The sequence below is a fragment of the Peromyscus maniculatus genome, chromosome 20, assembly GCF_049852395.1.
Source record: "Peromyscus maniculatus bairdii isolate BWxNUB_F1_BW_parent chromosome 20, HU_Pman_BW_mat_3.1, whole genome shotgun sequence".
Taxonomy (NCBI): domain Eukaryota; kingdom Metazoa; phylum Chordata; class Mammalia; order Rodentia; family Cricetidae; genus Peromyscus; species Peromyscus maniculatus.
The window spans coordinates 71341186-71366969 of NC_134871.1; the positions used below are offsets into that span (position 1 = coordinate 71341186).

The 25784-nt window shown below is 52.4% G+C and overlaps 1 protein-coding gene across 1 annotated transcript; it reads right to left on the reverse strand.

The window, feature by feature from the left end:
* Positions 1-4068: 4068 nt before the first annotated feature.
* On the reverse strand, positions 4069-11828 carry LOC102924641 (keratin, type II cuticular Hb5). Its single transcript, XM_006981886.3, has 9 exons — positions 11338-11828; positions 8767-8975; positions 8216-8276; positions 7980-8075; positions 7226-7390; positions 6857-6982; positions 6230-6450; positions 5485-5516; positions 4069-5041 (listed from the first exon to the last, which is right to left on the reverse strand). Exons 1-9 carry the CDS (start codon positions 11755-11757, stop codon positions 4848-4850), a joined length of 1524 nt encoding a protein of 507 aa, XP_006981948.2. The 5' UTR covers positions 11758-11828; the 3' UTR covers positions 4069-4847.
* Positions 11829-25784: the final 13956 nt, after the last annotated feature.

The following is a 25784-nucleotide window of genomic DNA, read 5'->3' on the forward strand; positions in this document are numbered from 1 at the left end:
AATAGGCTTTCTCCTGCTGACTGGATGCTCATCTCCTTCACTGCTTTTCTCCGGACCCAGAGCTGGGCTTGTTTTATGTTCCTCGGGTATGGTGTGGTCTCTGTGGGGTATTTATCTCACACACAGATCACTGGATCTCTGGAGTGTGAGTCTGTAGTTCAAGGAACCATTTTAGGAACCCGCATTTAAACATGACTCTGGGAGATTCCTCTGCCAGTCAGCGAGAGGGCTGCTGCTTGGTGCAGGCGGAGGCGAGGGTGGGGTTGGGCACCTCTGTCTATGCGGGAGACTTTCTTTTCGATTCTCAGAGCATCAAAAAGAAGAAAGAGAGCCAGATGGCTGACCCCGGCAACATTCCGAGCAGTGGCAGAAATTGAGCTAAGGCTCCTGGGGGTGGATAGTAGCGACTTACGGGAGGGGAAAGGGAGAGATGGTCTTTAAGCAACCCCCTCCCCCCGCCCCCTGTGACCTTTTAGGGCTTCTTACAAAAGAGCAGATCAAGTCTGACGGGAGTTTGCCCAAGTTTAGTGGTTTTTTTTCCCTCTTCTTTGATGTTTAATATTTCCAACTTATTTGATAAGATTCTTAAGGAATTACATTTATTTTTGAAGAAATTTCCCCAGCCAGGCAAGGAAAGAAAAAGCACAGTGAGATAGCAGGGCAGGAGAGGGGCAGAGAGACCCCGGGAAAGGGGTTCATAACAAACGGGCTGCCCCTGAGCCGGTCGGTACACCACAGGAGAGGGCGCTGTTCCTTGGGGATGGGACAGTGATGGTGATGGCACTTGTGCTTCTGTGCTGCTGGTGGGAATGGTGACGCAGCAGTGGAGCCGGTGGTGGCTGGCGGTGGTTATGGAGCCGGTGGTGGCTGGCGGTGGTCATGGTGCTGGGGGTGACTGGCGGTAGAAATGGTGCTGGTGGTGACTGGCGGTAGTTATAGTGGTGATGGTGACTGGTGGTAGTCATGGTGTGGGTGGTGACTGGTGGTAGTCATGGTGCGGGTGGTGACTGGTGGTAATTGTGGTGCCGGTGGTGACTGGTGGTAGTTATGGTGCTGGTGGTGATGGCAGCAGTGGTGCTGGTGGTGGCTGGTGGTAGCTATGGTGCCAGGGGTGACTGGCAGTAGTCATGGTGCTGGTGGTGACTGGCGGTAGTCATGGTGGTCATGGTGACTGGTGGTAGTCATGGTGCTGGTGGTGACTGGTGGTAGTCATGGTGGTCATGGTGACTGGTGGTAGTCATGGTGCTGGTGGTGGCTGGTGGTAGTCATGGTGGTCATGGTGACTGGTGGTAGTCATGGTGCTGGTGGTGACTGGCGGTAGTCATGGTGGTCATGGTGACTGGCAGTAGTCATGGTGCTGGTGGTGGCTGGCGGTAGTCATGGTGCTGGTGGTGCTGGTGATGTGCTTATGATGGAGTGGTGGTCATGATGATGTGTAGTAGAGATGGAGGTAACAATGTTGGTGGCCTTGGTGGTGGTGTAGTAGAGTTGGTAGTGGTGATGATAGCAGTGGTAATGATGGTGGTGATGGTGGCTGTCTTAGTTACATTCCTGTTGCTGTGAAGAGACACCATGACCAAGGCAACTTATGAAAGAAATCACTTAACTAAGCACTTACAGCTTCAGAGGGTTAGTCCATGACAATCATGGTGGGGAGCATGGCAGGCAGGCAGTCATGGCGTTGGGGCTGTAGCTGAGAGCTTACACCTGATCCACAAGCACCAGAGAGGGATACAAACACTACACACACACACACACACACACACACACACACATACATACACTACACACACATACATATACTACACACACACACACACACACACATACACACACACACATACATACATAAACACACATACGACTCTTTTCTAATAAAAAGTCTATAAGTGAACTTGGGTGGCTCCTGTTGTCTTGCTGAGGGAACACAGCTCTTGTTAGAAGAAGGCTACATGAGCCCCAGAGTCCTGTGGTCCCAAGAGTTGATGCTGTGTCTTTGCTGCACACAAACATGGGAACATTAAAGGGCTTACTCATGTCCTCAGGACTCTGACCTTTTCACTAGTCAGTGTGTGGTGTCGCCGTTTGGGGTCTAAGATTATGTAGCTCAGGTTTGTTTAGCCTGTATCTGTAGCTGGAGAGCTTCTCTTCAGCTCCTGCCAGGTCCCACCAGTCCCGCAGCCCACTTATAAAAAACACACAGACACTTATATTATTTAAACTGTTTGGCCTAATGGCTCAGGCTTCTAGCTATCTAGTTCTTACATCTTAAATCAACCCATTTCTATAAATCTGTAAGTTGCCACGCAGCTCGTGGCTTATCAGTATCTTAACATGTTGCTTCTCATCATGGTGGCTGGCAGCGTCTCCCTGCCTCAGCCTTCCACATCCCAAAATTCACTTCTCTGCTTGTCCCTTCCTGCCTGGCTACTGGCCAATCAGCATTTTATTTATACAGAGTGGTATCCACAGCATGTATCTTTGTTGAGATCAAGTAATTTTCTCCAGCGTGGACTCACTTCAGCTTCCCAGGAGCACAGGATGTGGTAGAGCTGAGAAGGCTACACTGCCATCTCAAGCCCTGCTGGGGCCCAGAACACAGAGACTGCTTCTTGCCAAAGACGTCACCGAGACCTGGCAGTCGTCAGCCCCATTGCCATCGTCTGACATTTTAGCCTCTGAAATTCGGTTTCCTTGTAGACGAATGATGTGTCTTAAATGATGTAGTGATCACAGATGTGGTCAGGGTCCAGAGAGTTGGGATGAAGAAGGGGAAGGCTTACAGGAGCCTGTCTGGGGTCACCTGGCAAACCTCAAATGAGCAGCCAGCATTCTCCAGATGGCTCATAATCCTTCGGGCTTGAAGTTAGGAACCAGCAGAGTGACTCAGGTCTCACCTTCTACCAATGAAAGAGGCTGAGAGATGGGGATGGAGGAGAGTAGGGCAGCAGAGGGGCTGGTGGACAGACACCTGCCCCAGGAGAGTGACAGCCGGTGTGTTCTAGTGCAGAGATGGAGTCTGAGGGGGCTGAGTGTCGATGGTTCCTACTTCCTCAGCTTCTTAAGATCACTCTACACATCATAGGCCTGGCATGCCCTGAGCTCCATCCTGGGGCCTAGTGAAGGCTCAGAGCAGGAGACACATTCTGCCCTCAAGAAATTTCTATATTAAACTTTTGATAAAGTCTGAAGCCATGGAGACAGAACCAGGTATCTTCAGGGTTCTAGATGCTGTGATGCAGAGGTGTGGTCCACTGGTAAATAGAGAAGATCACTGAGAACAGGTACAGGTGATAGATGAGGGGCACAGGACTGGCCGTGTGTCTGCTTTGGAAGGCAGTGAGGTGGTCCTGGAGCCTCAGGAGGTCAGACCTGTCTCTTTGTGGAGTGGAGGTCTGGGGAACCCGCACTGGGAGGGAAGTTGTCCAGGAAGGAGGAGTAGGTGGGGGAAGAAGCACATGCCAGTGCTGGGAGTGACCTGAGCCCAGTGGTAGGAGTGTGGCAGTGAATTTGGGAAGGGACTCTGGCTGCTAAGCATGTGAAGGGTGGGGCTAAAAGACAGGTGTGCTGGCTAGTTTAAGGTCAACTTGGCAGGAATCATCAGAGAGGAGGGACCCTATGTCAGAAAATGCCTCCATAAGGTTGGCCTTTGTATCAGTGACTGCTTCCAGGTTCCTGCCCTACTTGAGTTCTTTCGATGATGAACAGTGATACGGAAGTACAAGACAAATAAACCCTTTCCTCCCCAAGTTGACTTGGTCATGGTGTTTCATCACAACAACAGTAACCTTAACTAAGACAGCAGGATGACTTATTTTGGGTGAGGATGCTATGGGGGGGGGGACTGTGCTCCAGCCTGGCAGGGACAGAGGAGGACAAGTGGATCAGGCTGCGGGAATGGACTGGAAGAGGAGAAGTCACATGGGTGTGTGGAGACGGTTACCCTGTGACATTCGATACTGGGTTTTCCAGATGCTGGTTACCAGTGTGGGGCTGGCCTAGGGTTGGTTGGCTGGTGAGGGCAAAGAAGCAGGGAGCGGCGACCCTGGCACAAAACATCAGGCACCCTTGCATCGCAGCAGCATTTATTGAAACACAGATGGGGTCAACCCAGAAGGCAAGGCACCCACAGACAGAACCGGAAAGTGGCCTCATAGTCCCCATCCCATCAGCTCTCCAGTGGGCAGTTCCCTTCTGCACAGGCAAGGAAGGCCTGGAACAAGTATGGAGTCCTTGAAATGTGTAAAGGTGTCTTGAATAGCAAGACCCGTTCAAATCCCCCTAGCCAGGGGCTGTAGGTAGCAGAACTCCCCAGAGAGTAGACTTGTTTTCTGGGAGGCAACCCAAGGAGTCTGGCTGGAGCAGGTTGCCCCAAGGAAGGCAGTCAGTCAGGGAGATGAGCAAACACAACCAATGATAGGCAGGTGCTTGCTGCCTCTGAGGCCATGTTCCTGGGGCCAGAAGTAGGAGCTGCTTGGTGAGGGTTCCCTCTGGTTCTTGGTTTTGGGGGGAATCACTGGGTGGTTAGGACTATGCCTTGACCTATGAAAGCCAAGCTTCATTGTCCAGCCACCCTGGGTGACTGGGAGTGTCCCAGAGGACTTGGTGAATGACACAAATCAATTATAGGTATTTGAAGACAGGTTGGAATTAAGGGAAGGCTTGGGAATAAGCTTCTAAAGTGAAGCCAGAGGAGAAACAACTTCCTAAAAGAAGGTGGAGGAAAGAGACCCTGAGCTCTTTTCTCTTACAGAACATCTGGACTATTCTGGAAGCAAGCACACATTTTCCATTCACACATCACTCCATTCAGGGGCAGAGAGGTGGCTCAGTTGGAGGTCCTGTTTCTAAGCAAAGCGCACTGAGCGGCTGCTCCCACAGCTGAAGCTGGAGGAGCGTGGCTGGCAAGGGGAGCAGGAGTCAGGGGCCATCACTGTGATGCTGCCCCCAGTAGCAGAGGGGCCAGAGGTAATCTGGCGGCCTGGGGTTGAGCCATATGTGAGGCCCCCACATGTGACTCCACCACGGGAGCTGCTGACACCTGTGGGAAGAGGAACAGGGAGGGATAAGGGGCTTGCTCAAGTGTCACCCACCTACCACAGGTCCCTTAGGGCTTCACATGCAGGGTCTGCCCCCTCCTCAAGGGATCAGTGGTTAACAAGACAGGTTTTGTCCTTTCAACCTCACAGCACATCTGAGAGATATGGTGATTCCTGGACCCATTTCCCTGGACTGCAGTTTCTAGTGGCCACCAGCAAGGGGCGCTCAACTTTTTTTGAGCCTCCCTTACCCCCCAACTCTGCACTCCTCACTCCCCCACCTGCCACCCTCACCCCCTGCCCAGTAGTCCCTAGGGAGGAGCCTGGAGAAGAGGAAAGACTATGAGAATTGGGGAACACTGGAGGTTGGGTGGGGTTGGCCCATGGTGAAGCTTTGCCCATCCCCAGACCATTTTTCTAGGGGGCATTTCCAGCAGATACTTACAGACATTCACAGAGCCCACACCCTCGCACAGCCTAGGGAGAAAAGAAAGCATCATTAGTTCCAAGCAGGAGCTGGATTCCTTGAGACAGTTGCTTGGGGACAGACAAGGTCAGCTTTTATTCTAGGTTGGATCTATCTCCTGAGAGGCAGGAAGGGCTCCCCAAGTCTTCATGGAATATTCACTTTCTTTCTTTAAAGTGTCCCCCATCCACAGAGATCAGCCCATCCCCTCCCCCCTTTGTTTAAAGCAGCAGTGAGTGGAATTGTGACTTCCACACACTGCCTGCCATCAGGGTGCCTGAGCCTACTGAAGGCCAATAGTGCTCACAATAAGAATGAGGCAGAGCTACAGGGTGCATCATCCTTATTGAACATGAGCCCACCTTCAAGGGAAGCTGCAAATGGGCTTTAGAAGCCCAGGACTGAGTGTTGGGTCTCAGCTCTGCAGCTTAATAATTTGGTATCTGTGGGGAAGGTGCTGAACATTGAGCCAACCCATCTCTGTTTTTAGATAGGATGGAGGATTATAAATGGGTGCTTGACACAGAGCATAGGATATATGATAGGTAACTATTATTACTGAAGTCTGGCCTGGAGTAGGCTGGTCAGAGCTGTGTATCACACTTGTGCCCAAGACCGTTCACCAGGATGACCATGCAGCAAGGACTGACATGCTTTAGCCAGCTTGTTTGTTGGAGACAGTTTGCCCCTCAGATGAATCTCCACATGGCCCTCCTCAGCTCACCTGTGCTCCTCGCCCTCCAGCAGGCGCCTGTAGGTGGCGATCTCGATGTCCAGCCCCAGCTTGGAGTTCATCACCTCCTGGTACTCCTTGAGCAGGCAGGCCATGTCCTGCTTGGCCTTCTGCAGGGCAGCCTCCAGCTCAGCCAGCTTGCAGCGGGCATCGGTGAGGGCGGCCTCTCCCTGCTGCTCTGCCTCGGCCACAGCAGTTTCCAGCTTGGCACGCTTTGGGGTAGAGAGGGGGCATCTTGTTAGAACAAGATGGGGGTGGGATGGGGGCACAGCTGGGCTCCTCCAAGTGTTTAGTGCCAGGGAAGAGAGAGCCCTTGTGAGGGTCCATGGCAGGTAGCTCATAGAGCTGGCAACCCGAAGAGAAGATGGCTTCTCAGCACCCCTCCTTCCCCGTGGGCAATGGCTGAGGAAAGGGTTGCATCTTTTAGAAGTCAGTGATCCTGCTTGTCACAGCAGGATGCGGTATGACATGGGGGAATCCTGCCTTCCTTCGGGGTCCCTGCTTCCTCTCAATCTTAATTAGAGACAGGCCATTTCATTCTCGTGGGCACAGTGCCTGGTGATGTTGCCTGTTGCCTGCCTGTGCTTACTGCACATCTGAGTTTGCCTCGTGACCTACCTGGCACTTGGCGTTCTCAATCTCGGCCGTCAGCCTCTGGATGATGCGGTTCAGCTCATTGATCTCCTCCTTCGTGCGGCGCAGGGTCTCCCCGTGCCGGATTACCGTGGCCTTCATCTCCTCACACTGGAAGTTGAGGGTGGAGGGGGGACAGATGCTTATGAAGGAACATAGGACGCCTGTCCCCTCAGCCAATGAGTGTGCAGCATCTACAGTGCTCAGCATGGGTAATATTTACACATAGCAGCCCTGGCTGGCTACTCCATCCAGAGGTCAGTCAGCTTTTCTCTTACCAGTCCTGAGGGAAAGGAAACCTTTTCTAATAGACACCTTGCATGGCTCCCACAACCATGTCTAGGAGGCACTCACCTTGGTGCGGTACCACGACTCGGCCTCTGCCCGGCTGCGGCTGGCAACGTCGTCATACTGAGCCTTGATCTCAGCCACAACACAGTCCATGTTCAGGTCCCGGCTGTTGTCCATCTTGACGATGACGGAGGTGTCTGAGATGTGGGCTTGCAGAACTCGGATCTCCTGCAGAATCAACAGGAAGAACATTATACTTGATGCCTTGTTTGGGGCCTGGTGTCCCATTCTAGGGGCTGGGTTTATTCACTGGTGGAGCTCTGATGAGGAAGTCCTGCCTCTACCACCTTCATCCACACATGGGCACAATACAGAACAGCTGGGCTGGAAGCCTTAAACCTCACCCGAGATCAGTCTCTGAAAATGGGCCTGACCCGAAGTCCCAGGCAAAGGGGCCGGTTTGAATGCTAAACAGTAACTTGTCCAGAGTGATCCTCCATACATGGAATCCCCATATACCTTCATATCCACCTGTTGTCTAGCATGCAAACACACTCCAACATGCAGAGATGCCCACAGGCACAGAAGCCAAACACATGCATGCATGATTATTCTTGTACATGTGAACACAGATGCACTGTACATATGTACACCCAACACTCTACACCCTGTATAGTGAGTGGGGCCTTTTCATATGCGTGGGGTGATATTTTTATCCATGTTATTGAGTGCCCACAGATCTAGGACCCTGAACCCCCACCCCATCTCCGCGTCCTCATTTCACCAGCCACGCCAGCACGCAAATACGTGTCTCTACCTCTTCGTAGAGGCGCTTCAGGAAGCTGGACTCCTCCACCAAGGCCTCCACGTTGGCCTCCAGGTCTGATTTCCGTAAGTAGGCGCAGTCCACGTCCTGACGGGGGTTTGGGGGGGAGGGGAGGGAAGCACACGTGGTGGAAGGGACCGAGGGAAGGTCGTCTGGCCAACCTGGTGGCTGCCCGGAGGCCGCAAAGGTGGCTCCCCTCCCTCCCTGTCCAGGGAGTGGACCCTTACCTTCTTCAAAACCACAAACTCATTCTCTGCTGTTGCCCTCAGAGCCACCTCCTCTTCATACCTAGATGTGTGGGGAAGGACAGAGCTCAGGGTCCACACCTGGATCCCACCTCAGCTGGTAGCCGAGTTCTCCCAGGGGCCACGGAAGGGACTAAACCGTCCATGGTGGTGGTGGTGTGACTGCGTGTTTGTGTGGTCTGTTTGTGGATTGCTCTTGGCTAGGTCTGTCTCCGCTTGGCTGCATTCCAGGCCCTTTGCCTCTGAGGTGGGTTTCTGATTGCAGGCTCCACCCCATCATCCTGACAGCCCAGATTCCAAGAGCACTGTGCTGTGGAGGAGGGCCCTCGGCCCAGCACCCGGGTCAGGAAGGCAGCGCTGGGACCCCGGTGTGGATTCCGACCCTCAGTTCCTGGAGCTGTTCTCAGGCACAGGACTTGTCCTGCTGCACACGCCCTCCCAGGCCTGGGAAGTCCTGGATTTCAGAGAAGCTGCAGCCGGAGGCTTCCCACCCACGCGCCCTCTGAGATCCTGCGGGCATGCGCAGCACTCACTTCTTCTTGAAGCCCTCCATGGCCTCCTGCACGTGGTTGAGCTCAGCAGCCAGCCTCCCGCCATCCGCCTCCACACACTCAGCCTCCCTCCTCAGCGCCTCTATGTAACCGCCAAACAGCGGCTCCAGGTTGCTCTCGCAGCAGCGCTGGTTCTGGTAGAACTGCCACTTGGTCTCCAGCAGCTTGTTCTGCTGCTCCAGGAAGCGCACCTGCCATTCGGGGAGGAAGGACACTTAGTGGGAATTTAGGAAGTGTGTGTGTGTGCATGCGGTATGTGTGGTGTGTGTGTATGTGTATGTGTATGTGTGTGCATGTGGTATGTGTGGGGTGTGTGTGTATGTGTATGTGTGTGCATGTGGTGTGTGTGGGGTGTGTGTGTATGTGTATGTGTATGTGTGTGCATGTGGTATGTGTATGTGTGTGCATGCAGTATGTGTGGGGTGTGTGTGTATGTGTATATGTGTGCATGTGGTATGTGTGGAGTGTGTGCATGTGTGCATGTGTGGTGTGTGTGGTGTGTGTGGTGTGTATGTTGGTGCAAGTGATGTGTATAGTATGTTTGTGTGTGTTGTGTGTGTGCATGTGGTGTGTGTGTGATTGGTGCGTGTGTGTTTGTTATATTGTAAAAGTGTGGTGTGGTATGTGTGTATGTGTGTGTGGTGTGTTTTGTGTATGTGTGGTATGTATTGTGTATATGTGTGTTTGTGTATGTGTATGTGTTGTGTGTGTGGTATGATATGTATGAGTTGTGTGTGTGCTGTGCTGTGTGTGTATATATTTGTGAGTATGTGTGCATGTGTGTGTGTCATGTGTGTTGTGTGCTTTGCTGGGGCTCTCTGCCCTTTCATGTTGGCTGAACAGCTCTGAACTTGGGCTCCAGCTCCAGCTCTGGGGCTGTAGGCGGGCAAGCTGCTGAGCCTCTTGGTGTTAGGCTTCTCATTCTGTGATGATAGTGCTACAGTTGTGAAGACTGAGCCAGTTCATACCTGTAAGTTGTTTAGAACAGTCCCCGACATGCAGCAAGGACAGCGAGTCAATAAAGCTGCTCTAATTACTAGAGGTCCTTCAGTCGCTCTCTCCCAACAACGCATCTCCAGTATCCACTCTGTGGCACTCAGGCCTGTGCTAGGACTCCCACACACACATACACACATATGCAACCCCCATACCACATCTGTGTACACACACGACAATACCACACCACACACAGACACCACACATACACACACACACTGCATACACACACCACATACACTGCATACACATATACCACACCCACAATACACTACATACACACACAGACCACACCAAACCACACCGTACCACACATACACATATACCACACATCGCATACACACACATACACACTCACCATGCCACACACCATACACACTACACCACACCACACACATTCACTACATACACACACATCAAACCACAGCACACAACTACACACACACATCACACAGCACCCAATGCACATACAAAACATCATACCATACCACACCCAACCACACACCACCGTGTGCACCACCACATGTACCCCCCACACCCACACAACTCCTATGACTATCTGTTTATGTCTGTGTTTAAGATCTTGTTCTTTTTCTGTGTCCATGACTTTGTCTGTTTCTGTCTTTTCTATATCAACGTTTTTATGTCTTTGTCTCTAAATTTTTGTATCTGTGTCTGTGTGTCTGTCTATTCTATGTATTTGTGTCTGCCTATGTCTACCCCATTTGTCTATGAAGTTCATTCATTCATCATGATCCTGTGTGTGTGAGTGCAGCGCTGCTGGCTGTTTCCTCCACATTGTGGACAGACAAGCAGACTCCCGAGGGTGAAAGCACCAGCCCTCACTGGTGGAGTGGTGTCTCAGTCCCCATCTGCGGCCTTCACTGGCCCACAGTGTGTCTGAGCAGTGCCCCAGCTCCCTCACCCCACTGCCATCGTAACACAGATATTAAGATCTACCCACGGGGTGACTTTCAGGATTTATTGAGAGCACTAAAGAAAAGCATCAGGAGTTTCAGACTTCCTCCCCACAGCCCCTTGGGAGGCAGCTGCCCAGTTCTGGTGCTTTGCCAGCACTGATGGTGTCCTTCCAGGTGGGCCTCCTCCCTCTCTCTCTTCCAGCCCCGAATCCTCACGTAAACCCACGAGGCAAGTCCTGCTCTTCAAGAGTGTAACGCTGGGCTGCCGCACGGGTGAGTGTCACAGCCAGCCCCTGAGGAAGGAGTGTGAACTGAGCAGTTACCCATGCTGCCGAGGCACAAGCCATGTGCCTTCTGTTTGTATTGTCCCCTCTCTTCTTCCCTCAGCCCTCAACCAGGCTTGCAGGGACACCCCTGCCTGTTTATATTGTCCTCACTCAGATATACACACATGTACACACACACACACACAACCATAGACTCCACTTCTAAACTACATAATGAATTTTCCAAGTACCAAATGGAGGCATTTGTGGGCCTGCATTTCTTCCCCTCTCCTGTCTCTAACCTGGCAGCCAATTTGCCTTCCCAACAGACTGGGACCTTCCAAAGGGCTGAGGTCGCAGGCCACACTGACCTTGTCGATGAAGGCGGCAAACTTGCTGTTGAGACACTTGATCTGTTCCTTCTCCTCATGCTTCACACACTGAGCATTGGGGTCGATCTCCAGGTTGAGGGGTGTGAGCAGGCTCTCATTGACGGAGACGGTGGTGATGCAGGGGGGTGTGGGCCCGCAGACGCCTCCAGAGCGGTATCCGAAGCTGCGTCCACAGGAGCCGGAGCGGAAGCCTCCAACAGCCATGCGTGGCCCGCAGGGGCTCGGGTTACAGAGGCTGCGGCTGCTGAAGCCCGTCAATCCCCGGTAGCAGGACACTCCTCGGAAGGGGGCAGCGCTGATGCAGCAGCGGTTGCCAGTTTTGGGGGCCACAGCCGAGCAGGAGCTGAAGTTTCTGGTAACTCCACATCCTGGGCTGATCCTGTAGGAGCGACAGGACATGGTGTGAGCTGGATGGCGTCTAAGTGGCTGTGGGCTGGATGGCGTCTAAGTTTGGTGTGGGCTGCAGAGTGTGAGGCTTGGAATCCTTTGGGTCTCTCTGATCCTCTGCGGTCCTTTTATTGGTGGGGAGAGCTGGGGTTGGCCGTGTAAAAGCAGTGAAAAGCCATTTTATGTGGTTTATGGGCTTGGGGAGGCTGCCAGCAACTCCCCAAGGACTCATCTTAAAGGTGAGCTCAGAGGCGACTTGGGCTCCGTAAAGGATTGAAGATGTTATTAGGGACACTGTGCTGCACTTTTCATCTTCAAAGCTCTTTACATACATTAAGTAATTAATTTTCACACAGTCTCTCTGAAATGGCCTCAACCAACACCCGGGGACGGATTTGAACTCCATAACAATCTGGGGGAGGCTAGGTTTGGGGTACCAGTTCAGGGCATGGAATCACTGCAGTTAGCTGAGACACAGGAAGACTCTGCTCTGTCCCCTGGCCCCATGCAGACATATCCTCATGTCCATCACTGTCCCTGGAGCAGCTTCACATGCCCAGAAGCTTGCCTGTGTCTAGATGGGTCAGGACCAGAGGGGTCCTTTTGATCATGCCTTCTTAGGGACAGAGGGCTGGAGAAGACAGCCCCTTGGAACCGTCTGGATTCCAGCCCAGAGAACCGTGGTCCAGAGCCCATCTTTCTCACCCAGCAAAAGTGCAAACCACTGAAGTTTCAGTGGCCACATAATGACCACTTGTGGGTAATGGGGAGACTCCACTTCAGCCACTTTCTTCCATGTGGCCAAGACGGAAAGGTGTGCCCAACTGTGTTTGCATATCCGCTTGTTCTGAGCCCTTTCTATCTGCTCCTTAAGAAGAAACACGTCTTGTGAGTGTCTACCCCTTCCCAGACCACCGGCCAGGGCAGTAAACCTGTTCATAGACTGTCCCGGCCTTGTCCCTTCCCGAGGTCTGTTTAGAACCTGCACTGAATGTACCAAGATGGGAGTGGAGTAGGGCTCACTCTTGTCAGAGGACCCTGGATTTCTGTCTCCTGGGGCCCTCTGGGAACCATGGCCTCCTCACATCCCTGTTACCTGTGTGTCCCTGGGCCACTTATTAGGATAATGATGCCATTCCTCTAATGTTTATGGATCACAAACACCAAGGATGTGGTCTCTGCCCCCAGGGAGGCTATGCAGACACCTGAGGAATTAAGACCTTGAGGAAGGAAAGCCGGTGAGCTTGCCTAGAGACCGATCCTTTAGTCAGAACCAAATATTCCCATCTAAATACACGCTTTGCTCTCTGCCTTGGGTCTGCCTTCGTGTCCATGGCCCGCCGACCTCAGGTCTTCACCTGGCGTTAGGCAGAAGGCTAGATATCCTACATCCCATTCCGACTCATCAGGAGAGGTAGAGGGACTCTGGGTAGCTGGTGGGGGAAGCCCAGGCGCCTGTCCATCAGCTGGCCCTAAAGGACATTTCAACACTGGTCCACCCAGGAAAGCAACAGAGATTAGCAACTTGGGTAGCTGAATCAAAGCTGTAAGACCGAGTTCAGCTTGGACCCTTTCTAGCCGTCTTTGAAAGTTCAACTCTTAGAAGTCTTCGTTGCCTTTCAGAATTCGATTCTACTCTTGCCCTCCTTGTTGGTGGAGGCAAATGGTAAAGGCAGGAGACTGGGGCAGCATAAAGGTCTATGCAAGAGGAGAGCATCTGCCTCCCGTTGGGAACATCCCACCCCACCCCAGCTGTGTGGGCCTGCTCTGGGGGGCCCCACCCTTAGCTTTCGCCTCCTCTGCACCTTCATAACTCCTTTACCCTTTCAAGGCTAATGTTTCCTCGGCCTGATTTCACTCTTATAAAAACTTGGGGTGGAGCCTGGGGGTGGAGGGAGAGGCTGTTTGGGGGAGCACAGGGGATGACTCCTAGCCCTGTGCAGGGCCCTGCTGTGGGGGTGGGGGGTCCAGGCTGTGTATTCCAGGGCTTGGACAGGAACCTCATTGGCTATCTTTTGTGTAGACCTGGAGCTTGTGTTGAAGGCTGAGAACTGGGGGGAGCATGCTTGAAAGCCCCCTTGAACCCTGGGGTGCCTCCACCCTCCTCTCCGCCGCTGTTTGAGTCAGGTTCACCTCCTGCTGTCCTTGAGGCTACAGGCAGTCTTTGTCCTGAGGGACCCACATTCAGTCCTAGGCTTCCTCTTCACCAACACATGCAAATGTGTATGCATGTTCTCCATCATCACCCAGAACTGGCCTGGGCACCAGAGCTCCTGAAGGCCTGGGTGTCCACCGTTTCCGGGCAGAGCACCTGGGCCTGGACAGGCAGGGACAGAACATGGGTACAAGCTGCTCGGGTGTGCAAGATTAGAGGTCTTGAGGTGCAGGAAAGGATGGATGTCTCTGCCCCCTGCCCCTGCAGCGCTGAGCCCCCCTGGCAGGCTGCTCAGGGAAGCGGTCCCCACAGAGCTCTGGTCGGATGGCCTGGGTAGATGACAAAGGGGCCAGGGAGGCCAAATCCTCAGTGCTGACCAGAAGTCGCACAGAGCAAGGGAAACATGGGCAGGGCCAGGTCAGTCTGGGACAGCTGTCCTGGAGAGACCTGGGCACCTTCTGTGTGGGAGGGAGAGGGAACCCACCGCTCCACACTGGTCTCTATCTATCACCCCAACCCCCTGCTGGGGACACCCAGGGCCCTGACCAGGAGCTGTCCCAGGTCAGGAGCTTTGAGGACAGGTGTGAACAGGCCCTCGCAGTGTTCAGCCCTCACCTCGGAGTGTCGTTATTACACGGTACCCTTGTCTCTACCTCTAGGCCTTCTATGCAGTTACACCTTTGCCTGGAATGTTCCAGAGCAGCTGCCTCTTCCCGGAAGCCCTTGTGGACGACTCATTGGGAGAGAAGCTGTGATTTCTCTTCCTCTGCGCCTCATAAACTGCCTCTGTGGATGTCCCAGGTCACTCAGATCATGTCCCTCTGTGGCCTCTCGTACCCGATGATGTCATGCATCCTGCCTTTTAGTCCAGTTAATCTCCTGGTCTGACATCTTTTAGGACCCCGCCCAGTGTTAGAACTTCCGCTCAAGACTCCATGACTGTCACTTGATTTGAAATGCTTCTCAGCGGCCCTTTCTAGGAAGCCTTCAAAAGCTAACTGAATGAAAAAGGCCCCTGACTACCCTGGAGTCCCCAGCTTCTGGGACGCTCTCTGAGTCACCTGTAAGTCCACAGAGCACACACCTGTGTTCTTCGGAAGCTGGTCACTCACACTTCCCTGCCCTGTTTGGCCCTCTTTGCCTTCTCTGTACCAAGGCTGGGTGCCCTGGGCCCATCTGACCCTCCCCACATGAGGCCTCCCTGTCTCCCTTTCCTTTGGCTTTGTCCTCTGGGCTTGGAATCCTCCGCTTGCCGGAAGCCTTCCTGGATTTATCCGAAGAAGGAGAGCACTTATACTTCTTTGGTCCTGTTCTGCTTGGCCCTGGAGACACCTGCTGACTCCATCAGTTCTATATGTGTATCTGCCTGGCTGCCTTTTCATCCCAAGTATGGTCCAGGGACCCTGGGGACATCTGGCTCACCCCAGGAATGGCTTTTTTAAAAGAAAACTTTGCTGGCCCACACTTCGACTATGATATCAAATCCATGCCAAATGCTCGTGGCTGGAGCAGCTCTTTAAGGGGATTCTTGGCCCCCTGGCTCTTTCTCCAATGTTACAGATCTGGGCAGGTCTCAGAGACCCAGTACAGGAGGAGGAACTGTCCCTCCCTGGGATATCACAGGCTTGTCGCACATCTGCTGGCTAAGCTCCTCCCCTGCTCTGTCCCCACTCTTTCCTTGTGGTTTTCCCTCCAGAAACTCCAAGAGACCCCATTCTCTCCCAAGCTGTCCTCACATGCTGTTCCCCCACTCCACAACCCATGTCCTTGAGTTCTCCCAACAGTGGCCTTGCCGGTCCTGCAGCTGCCCTGGTCAGAGCAGACACTCCCACAGCAGAGTCTCTAGTCTCGGAACTGGGCCACATAAGTGGTTCTCACAGTTTTACTTTCTTTTTAGCAGTAGAAACATGTCCTAAATCTTAGGAAGAAGACAATAATATAACGCCTTGAAATCATTCCTGGGTTTCCATGGGAGATTGGTTCAGGAACCCCGAGGATAATAAAATCCAAAGACTCCAAGTCCCTTCTGGAAGATGGTGTAGAATTTGCTTAGAGACAACGCAGTCATCTTGAGCACTTTCAGTCATGTTTAGGTTAACCTCGGTATCTGATACAATGTAAATGCTGAATACATTGTCACACTGTAGTGTGTGGGAACAGGACAAGGAAAAACCCATAACATCCAGTGCAGGTGCAGTGTTCCCCCCCCCCCCCCGCCCCGCTATGTTCGGCGAACCATGGACCCAGAAAACAGCTGTGTGTTTACTTCTGTATTTAGCCAGAAAACAGACAAGTTTGCCACTGGCCTCCCTGCTGCTGCCCCCAGGCCCCCGGCTCCCAGAGACCGACCTACCCATCTTATGTTAGGTTGGATTATGTCACTTACCTGCTCTAATGTCCCGATGGCTCCTTATTGCATCCAGAGTCTGAAGAGCAGGTGACAAGGCCTCGCTCTGCCTGTCCCTTTGCCTCCTCACATGTCTCTTTCCTCAGCTCTCAGTACCTAAACTGGTCCTTGAACGTGCCAGGCACACTCTTGTCTCCGGGCTTCTGCACGGCTGTCTTCTCTGCTCAGAGCTCTCTTCTTATCCATAAGGCTTACTCCATTTTGTGTGTGTGTGCAAAAGCCTTTCTGATTCTTCTTTTTAAAAAGGTAACCTGCCATTCTATCCTAGGGCTGCCTCCATCTGGCTTACCTTGCCCTGATTACTCTGTGCATGCGTGCGTGCGTGTGTGTGTGTGTGTGTGTGTGTTAGCACATACCTAAGTGTGAGTTTGTGGAGGCCAGAGGCCAACTTCAGTTATCTTCCTCAACTGTTCTCCATCTTATTTTTCTGAGACAGGATCTCTTCTTTCAACCCAGAGCTCTGTTTCAGCTACGTCAGTGGGCGCTGAAGATTTACCTGTCTCTGCCCCATTGCATTGGGGTTAGAGATGTTCATGACCACACCCTGGTTTTTAAATGGGTGCCGAAGATCCAAACTTAAGTCCTCATGTCCACATGGTAAGCACTTTACTCACTGAGGCATCTGCCCAACCCTTAGCTACTGAAAAAAAAAATCTTTTAGCACTTAAAACCCTTCTGATGCACTGTATAATCCATGCATTCTACATATTTGCCATCGTGTGTTTCTCCCTTCACCCCAAAAGAAGCCCAGTGGGGGGCAGGCATTTTGTCTCTCATTGATGGGTTCCTAGCACTTGCAACCACTCTGAGAATTTGGTAGGTGCTTGTGTGTTAGCCTACTGCATACGTGTACAGATGAACAGCTATCTCAAATGTTAAAAGGTGGGCAGAAAAAAAGCTACCTGTGTGCAACCCGAGACCCCCAGCCTGGTGGATCACTCCAAGTTTGAAAACATCTGGACTTAGAGGCTCCCACTCATGGCTCTTTCTTACCCCAAGGTGGTGTGAGCACCCTTTGGAACCAAGACTGCCAAGGACACAGGGCTTCGGAAATACAGCCACGTTAGGTTGGTGAGCATTGAGATTGGATTCTTATGCAAAGTTTTATTGATTAATATAACGTTTGGGACCTAAATACAATTTTGGTAGGGAAACGGGGGTTTTCAAAGATGCTGAAATTGCCAGCCATCTATCTGCCTTGGCTTCTCTAGCAAGCTCTCTGAAGCTCGTGGCCAGCAGAGGGCAGCAAACGCCATCAGTTGGCCTGCCAGATGCTTGGGGATGAATAGCGAAGGCCTAGGAAGTGGCTAGGAAGAGTGGCCCAGGATGCTTTGGGAGCAGGAAGCTGCCTACAGATGCCTGTGCCTACCTGGTGTCCACCTTGGATGAGGCTGCTCTAGCCGGCCCTCACTAATGATAATAATGCAGATACATTCACCCTCAAAACAGCTTCAGGGTTTTTTGTGGAGCACCTACTGTGTGCCAGACTGTAGGCTAGCTAGGTGCTTCAGTACACCGTGGCCTGAGTGTGATCTCCATAGACTTTTTGAGGTTGGAAATAGATCTCCATTTTACCCATAGGACAAGTGACACGTTAAGGTTCCGGGACAGGCAAGCACGTGTCCCTGTGTGGGAGTTTAACCTCTTGGACCTCTGGTTTGTCTCTGTCAACTGGAGGCACAAGAGGGGAGTTCACGGCCCTGGCTGCCATTGAACCTGTGCGTCATAACTAATTATTAACGTGGGTCTGTTTAAGTCTATGACTTCATTGTTTGTTTTCTTTTTGGTCTTTTTGATGTTAGCTTCTGTTACCCTTTCCCTGTTTTCTTCAGATTCCTTGAATATTTAAAAATATTCCTTTAGGGGGTGGTGAGATGGCTCAGTGGCTTGCTGTACAGGCCTGGTGACCTGAGTTTGATCCCCAGAACCTGAACCCATGTAAAGGTACAGGGAGAGAACAGACTCCACACGGTTGTCCTCTGACCTCCACAGGTCCACCCCACCATAAATAAATAAAATTCAAAATAATAAATAAAATAAATAAATAAAAATTCAAAAATTTATCTAAAGTTATCTAGAGCTGTAATGTATATAATAAAATATTTCCCAATCAGCTTAGAGCTAGAACACACACAGACACAGACAGACAGACAGACAGACAGACACAGACACAGACACAGACACACACACACACACACACACACACACACACACACACACACACACACAGAGTCTTGTATGTAGCCTAGGCTGGTCTAGAAGTGTTTATATAGATTGGGCTAGCCTCAGACTTACTTCCTCAGCCTCCTAAACACTAACTAAACACAGGGTTTTATCACTTCCATCCTCGTCTCCTTTATCTTGCGGTTGTTATGGATAGCACGTCTGAGTCCATGGTCACCTCATCTGAGGAGGCTATCTTTTTTGTTTTTAACAGCTGTGCATACTTTGAAGACTGTGCAGGAAGCAAGGCAGTCTCGTGCCTGTAGTCAGGTACTTCCTGTCACTCTTAATTCATTCAGGCATCGTGCGGTTCCCTGCGTCTCACTTCCCTTCACTTTGAAGAGCTCCAGCCTCTGCGTCAGAGCTGGTCCGTAGGGAAGTCCTCTCACTTCTCACGGAGCACGGCCTGCCTTTTTCCTCCTGCCTTTGCTCGGCAGGGATGTGCTTGCTGGTGCAGCTCTGGTAGAGGGCTCCCCTAGCACACAGGAAGCTCTGGGTTCCAGCTCAGCACCACACACACAGAAACACAACCAAACAAATAAGCACTTGAAGTTTTTTCCTACTCAGCCCTCAGCACCCGCACCGCGCTGCCCCACCGTCTCCTGCGCTTTGGAGGAGAAATCTACGGTGATTTGAACTATCACCCCCATGAGCAACTATCACCCCCATGACCAGCGAGCTGCTTTTTTAGCTTGGCATTTCCCGGTCCTTTTCTCTTTGTTCTCTCTAGTGGATAATGACTATTCTTCTGTCTCCTGAGTCCTGGCTCTTTCCTGTGTCCTCTGTTTTCGCTGTGAAGTTCATCACTGTTGCTACTTTCCAAATATTCTGCTTTTCATTTCTAAAATGTCTACTTGGTTTTGTCTCTTATCATTTGTTCTGTACTGCTGAAAACTCTCTCTCTCTCTTTCTCTCTCTCTCTCTCTCTCTCTCTCTCTCTCTCTCTCTCTCTCTCCCTCCCTCCCTCCCTCCCTCCCTCCCTCCCTCCTCTCGGTCTCTGTCTCCCTTCCCTTCTCTTGCCCCCACCCCCTTTCTTACTTTATTAAGGATTGAACTTAGCAAACCCTTGGACACACTGGGCAAACACTCTACCCCTGATCTATGCCCCAGCCCCTTCTAAGCTTTCTATTGTGAGGTAGGGTCTTCCTGCTAAGTTGCTCAGGCTGTCCTTGAACTCACTCTGTACCCCAGGGAGGCCTTGTATTGAATTTGCGATTTCCCTGCCTCGCTTTCTGAGTGCCAAGACTACAGGCCTGAACTACAAGACCCAACTTACCCTCTTACTCATTTCAGCTGTGTTTCTCCTCACTGTGTAGAGCGCGGTGATGGGAGTGTTTACGGTCTCTATGTGATAACCCCACAGCTGTATCATCAGTGGACTCTCCCTCCCCAGGAGAATTGCTCACGTTTCTTGACTCCTTGTGCATCAAAATAACGCGCGCGCGCGCGCGCACACACACACACACACACACACACACACACTGAAGTTGGTGCTTTGTCAACTTAGGGTCCTGATATAATCCTTATGTTCAAATTTGGTTTGCTTTGGTTTTAGTCGGTTTCAGGCTGCATGCTCCAGCCCTCCCTGGAGGGGTAGTGGTGCCCCTGGAGGGGTAGTGGTGCCCCTGGAGGGGTAGTGGTGCCCCTGGAGGGGTAGTGGTGCCCCTGGAGGGGTAGTGGTGCCCAAGCCCTCCTCTCAGTTCCCAAGCCTGTGCTGGCTGCTTTGTGGCTGTTCTGTGCCACAAAGGGCTTTGCTAGAAATGTGGGTGGAGCTGGAAGTCGAACCTCAAACCTCCAAGCTCTTGGAATGTTGCTTTGCTGTTTCCCATGCCAGTGAAGTTCAAGGTGAGCCTCGGATGTGGGTGGACTCACACACAGGCATTTCCTTCTCCAGTTGTTCAGCTTGACCCCACCAGCCCTTCTCAGGAACCTCTTTTCCTGGTTCCTCGTGCCAGAGCCACCAAATCTCTCGGTTTTCACCACAACCATGCTGCAAAGTCTTGACAAGCCCTGCAGGGCCCATCCCTCAAGCAAAGCCACAGAGAGAGAGAGAGAGAACAGAGCATGGGCTTTGCTTCTGTATTTTTTTCTTCTGTATTTTCCAATTCACAACAGTGAATTGCCTTTGGGTGGGAAGGTGAGCTTTTCTTGGGGATCTCAGCGGTCCAAGCAGATGCTCTCCTGCTCCACCCTCAGCTTTGGGGGTGGGGGAAGAGAACAAACACACTTGGTTGTTTCTCCTTCTTCTTCTTCTTCTTCTTCTTCTTCTTCTTCTTCTTCTTCTTCTTCTTCTTCTTCTTCTTCTTCTTCTTCTTCTCCTCCTCCTCCTCCTCCTCCTCCTCCTCCTCCTCCTCCTCCTCCTCCTCTTCCTCCTCCTCCTCCTCTTCCTCCTCCTCCTCCTTTTTTTTGCTTTTTTGAGACAGGGTTTCTCCGTGTAGTTTTGGTGCCTGTTCTGGATCTTACTCTGTAGACCAGGCTGCCTGGAACCTGCAGAGACCTGCCTGGCTCTGCCTCCTGTTGGGATTAAAGGCGTGCCAGCGCCGCTGCCCAGCACTTGGTTGTTTTTGCCCAGCACTTGGTTGTTTTCTTGAAGCCTTGCCTTCTGACACAATCTACCTGTTTTTGTTTACTTTTCAGAATACTCAAATATTTGCCTTTGAATTTATCTGGAGTGTTACGTTGTATTTTATTGTTTTTAAAAAAATCTCCTCCACAATCTGGGATTGGATGCCAGGTCTTGCTTGTTGAAAGAACACACTTTGCCTCTGAGTTACATCTTCAGCTCCAGGGCTGCTCCAGGGGGTTCCTCTGGCTGCTCTCGGAGCACAGCCTCAAGGAAGGCAGAAAGTAAAGCCCAGTTGGGAGTTGACTGCGGTTGTCCAGGCAAGAGAACAGTTCCGGCGTCAGTACCATACAGGGAAGGGGTGGCAGTTGAGCGCAAAGCCGCCAAGACTTTCTGATGGAGTGAATATGGGGCTGGGAGAGAAAGAGAGAGGTTAAAGCTGACTGCAAAGACTTGGGCATAGCCAGCTGAACAGTGCCACATTGCCCGGCACTGCAGGCATCTGGTGCTGTAGACACCACCTCTGCTGCAGGAACTCAGGCCTGGAGAAGCTGGACCAGAGCCTCTGAGAGAGCAAAGGGAAGGAATTCGTTCCACATTCCTGCAGTCCATTAATGTGTACTGAGGTGCCCACTGGCAAAGCTTGATGCTGTGTCAGGCAGCACAAGTGACAAGAGCCCAGATGGAGTTCTGAAGAACGGGTAGTTAGAGGTCAGTTTTAGAGCGGAGGCCGTACATTGGTCACGGATGTGGGGTGGTTGTGGGTCTGGCTAAGAGAGACACCAAGGCCTCGTGGGGCGGCTTCCATGCTGCCGCATCTCAGGGTTGCATGCGACTCAGCACATAGACATGAGGTAGATATGCAGGGGCTCCTGGATCAGAGGACAGGGGTCTGCTAAGTCTTGAGTCTGAGCAGGATGACAGGGAGATGCTCAGGCTGCTGGCTGGGTCCCGTGCTGATGGACTCTTGCCCTCCGCTGGCTACTGCAGCTTGACCTCTAAGAGCATTCTACCCAGCTCTGGGCAGGTCTCCCTACCTATCACACTAGTTACAGTGTCTAGGCTTTTGCACACACTGTGGCCTCTCTTGGCACTCTCTGTCCCACTTAGATGGCTCATCCAGCATCCTTTGCATCTTTGCTGGGTACCACATCCTTGAGGAAGCTAACGTGGCCCAAGTCTGTGTTGGTCTTCTCCACTATGCACCGTGGCATCCATTTTGGTCTTAGTACAGCATTCGACCTCCCAAGTCCCAGTTTCGTACCTACCCTCCTCTGAAGACTAGACTGGAAGCTCCTTAAGAGCAAGGACTGAATTTTATTACCAATTATTTGCCAGGCATCGTGCCTGGCACGGAACAGGCACTGGACAGATGTTTATTAAGTGGATGAAAATTGTCAGGTTGGAGGTAGGGTGCAGCGAGGGAATGGCTGGGAGTGGAGGTATGTGGGTAGATTCCGCAGGACGGGAATGGAGGTCTGTGGGTAGATTCCGCAGGACGGGAATGGAGGTCTGTGGGTAGATTCTGCAGGACGGGAATGGAGGTCTGTGGGTAGATTCTGCAGGACCAGAATGGAGGTCTGTGGGTAGATTCCGCAGGACGGGTGTGGAGGTCTGTGGGTAGATTCTGCAGGACGGGAATGGAGGTCTGTGGGTAGATTCTGCAGGACGGGAATGGAGGTATGTGGGTAGATTCCACAGGACAGGAGTGGAGGTATGTGGGTAGATTCTGCAGGACGGGAATGGAGGTATGTGGGTAGATTCCGCAGGACGGGAATGGAGGTATGTGGGTAGATTCCGCAGGACAGGAGTGGAGGTATGTGGGTAGATTCCGCAGGACGGGAATGGAGGTATGTGGGTAGATTCTGCAGGACGGGAATGGAGGTATGTGGGTAGATTCCGCAAGACGGGAATGGAGGTCTGTGGGTAGATTCCGCAGGACGGGAATGGAGGTATGTGGGTAGATTCCACAGGACAGGAGTGGAGTTATGTGGGTAGATTCCGCAGGACGGGAATGGAGGTATGTGGGTAGATTCCGCAGGACGGGAATGGAGGTATGTGGGTAGATTCCGCAGGACGGGAATGGAGGTATGTGGGTAGATTCCGCAGGACGGGAATGGAGGTCTGTGGGTAGATTCCGCAGGACGGGAATGGAGGTCTGTGGGTAGATTCCACAGGACGGGAGTGGAGGTATGTGGGTAGATTCCGCAGGACGGGAATGGAGGTATGTGGGTAGATTCTGCAGGACGGGAATGGAGGTCTGTGGGTAGATTCCGCAAGACGGGAATGGAGGTCTGTGGGTAGATTCCGCAGGACGGGAATGGAGGTCTGTGGGTAGATTCCGCAGGACGGGAATGGAGGTCTGTGGGTAGATTCCACAGGACAGGAGTGGAGGTATGTGGGTAGATTCCGCAGAACGGGAATGGAGGTATGTGGGTAGATTCCGCAGGACAGGAGTGGAGGTATGTGGGTAGATTCCGCAGGACGGGAATGGAGGTATGTGGGTAGATTCTGCAGGACGGGAATGGAGGTATGTGGGTAGATTCCGCAAGACGGGAATGGAGGTCTGTGGGTAGATTCCGCAGGACGGGAATGGAGGTCTGTGGGTAGATTCCACAGGACGGGAGTGGAGGTATGTGGGTAGATTCCGCAGGACGGGAGTGGAGGTATGTGGGTAGATTCCGCAGGACGGGAGTGGAGGTATGTGGGTAGATTCCGCAGGACGGGAATGGAGGTATGTGGGTAGATTCCGCAGGACGGGAATGGAGGTCTGTGGGTAGATTCCGCAGGACGGGAATGGAGGTATGTGGGTAGATTCCACAGGACAGGAGTGGAGGTATGTGGGTAGATTCCGCAGGACGGGAATGGAGGTATGTGGGTAGATTCTGCAGGACGGGAATGGAGGTCTGTGGGTAGATTCCGCAAGACGGGAATGGAGGTCTGTGGGTAGATTCCGCAGGACGGGAATGGAGGTCTGTGGGTAGATTCCACAGGACAGGAGTGGAGTTATGTGGGTAGATTCCGCAGGACGGGAATGGAGGTATGTGGGTAGATTCCGCAGGACGGGAATGGAGGTATGTGGGTAGATTCCGCAGGACGGGAATGGAGGTATGTGGGTAGATTCCGCAGGACGGGAATGGAGGTCTGTGGGTAGATTCCGCAGGACGGGAATGGAGGTCTGTGGGTAGATTCCACAGGACGGGAGTGGAGGTATGTGGGTAGATTCCGCAGGACGGGAATGGAGGTATGTGGGTAGATTCTGCAGGACGGGAATGGAGGTATGTGGGTAGATTCCGCAGGACGGGAATGGAGGTCTGTGGGTAGATTCCGCAGGACGGGAATGGAGGTCTGTGGGTAGATTCCGCAGGACGGGAATGGAGGTCTGTGGGTAGATTCCACAGGACAGGAGTGGAGGTATGTGGGTAGATTCCGCAGAACGGGAATGGAGGTATGTGGGTAGATTCCGCAGGACGGGAATGGAGGTATGTGGGTAGATTCTGCAGGACGGGAATGGAGGTATGTGGGTAGATTCCGCAAGACGGGAATGGAGGTCTGTGGGTAGATTCCGCAGGACGGGAATGGAGGTCTGTGGGTAGATTCCACAGGACGGGAGTGGAGGTATGTGGGTAGATTCCGCAGGACGGGAGTGGAGGTATGTGGGTAGATTCCGCAGGACGGGAATGGAGGTATGTGGGTAGATTCCGCAGGACGGGAATGGAGGTATGTGGGTAGATTCCGCAGGACGGGAATGGAGGTCTGTGGGTAGATTCCGCAGGACGGGAATGGAGGTATGTGGGTAGATTCCACAGGACAGGAGTGGAGGTATGTGGGTAGATTCCGCAGGACGGGAATGGAGGTATGTGGGTAGATTCTGCAGGACGGGAATGGAGGTCTGTGGGTAGATTCCGCAAGACGGGAATGGAGGTCTGTGGGTAGATTCCGCAGGACGGGAATGGAGGTCTGTGGGTAGATTCCACAGGACAGGAGTGGAGGTATGTGGGTAGATTCCGCAGAACGGGAATGGAGGTATGTGGGTAGATTCCGCAGGACGGGAATGGAGGTCTGTGGGTAGATTCCGCAGGACCGGAGTGGAGGTCTGTGGGTAGATTCTGCAGGATGGGAATGGAGGTCTGTGGGTAGATTCTGCAGGACGGGAGTGGAGGCGTGTGGGTAGATTCCGCAGGACGGGAATGGAGGTATGTGGGTAGATTCCACAGGACCGGAATGGAGGTCTGTGGGTAGATTCCACAGGACGGTAATGCGGTGTTAAGGAGCTTGGGCTACTTCTGGTAGGCAATGGGAATCCATTGAAGGCTTTAAGGAGGGCAGCTATGATTGGTTTCTGTGTGAGAAAGACACATAGTAGCACTGTGCTGAGTAAGTTGGATGGAGGCAAAGGTGAGGACAGAGAGACAGGATGTCATTGTGGTTACCTCAGAGGGTTTAGTGGTGGGGTGGGAGCTGGTGAAAAAGGAAGGATTCAGTGTGGTCAGGAAGAGAGCACTCGGGGAAGAGTGGGCAAGTTGGCCCTTGTTTTCAGAACCTCAACTTTTTGTCACCTCTGCCTTGCAGAGCTGTGAGACCTTCCCTTTCTTTCCATGGACACCAGCTCCTGCTCTGGTCACACTCTCATTAGAGTGGTTCCGGTAGGGCCACCTTCTCAGTATGATCAGGACGGACAGGCGGGGTCC

Coding starts and splice junctions, on each gene's coding strand:
- LOC102924641 (XM_006981886.3), bottom strand. CDS start 11,757: ATGTCCTGTCGCTCCTACAGGATCAGCCCAGGATGTGGAGTTACCAGA. Junction 8,976..11,337: donor TTGCCGCCTTCATCGACAAG/GTCAGTGTGGCC, acceptor CCCGAATGGCAG/GTGCGCTTCCTGGAGCAGCA. Junction 6,451..6,856: donor TTGAGAACGCCAAGTGCCAG/GTAGGTCACGAG, acceptor TCTACCCCAAAG/CGTGCCAAGCTGGAAACTGC.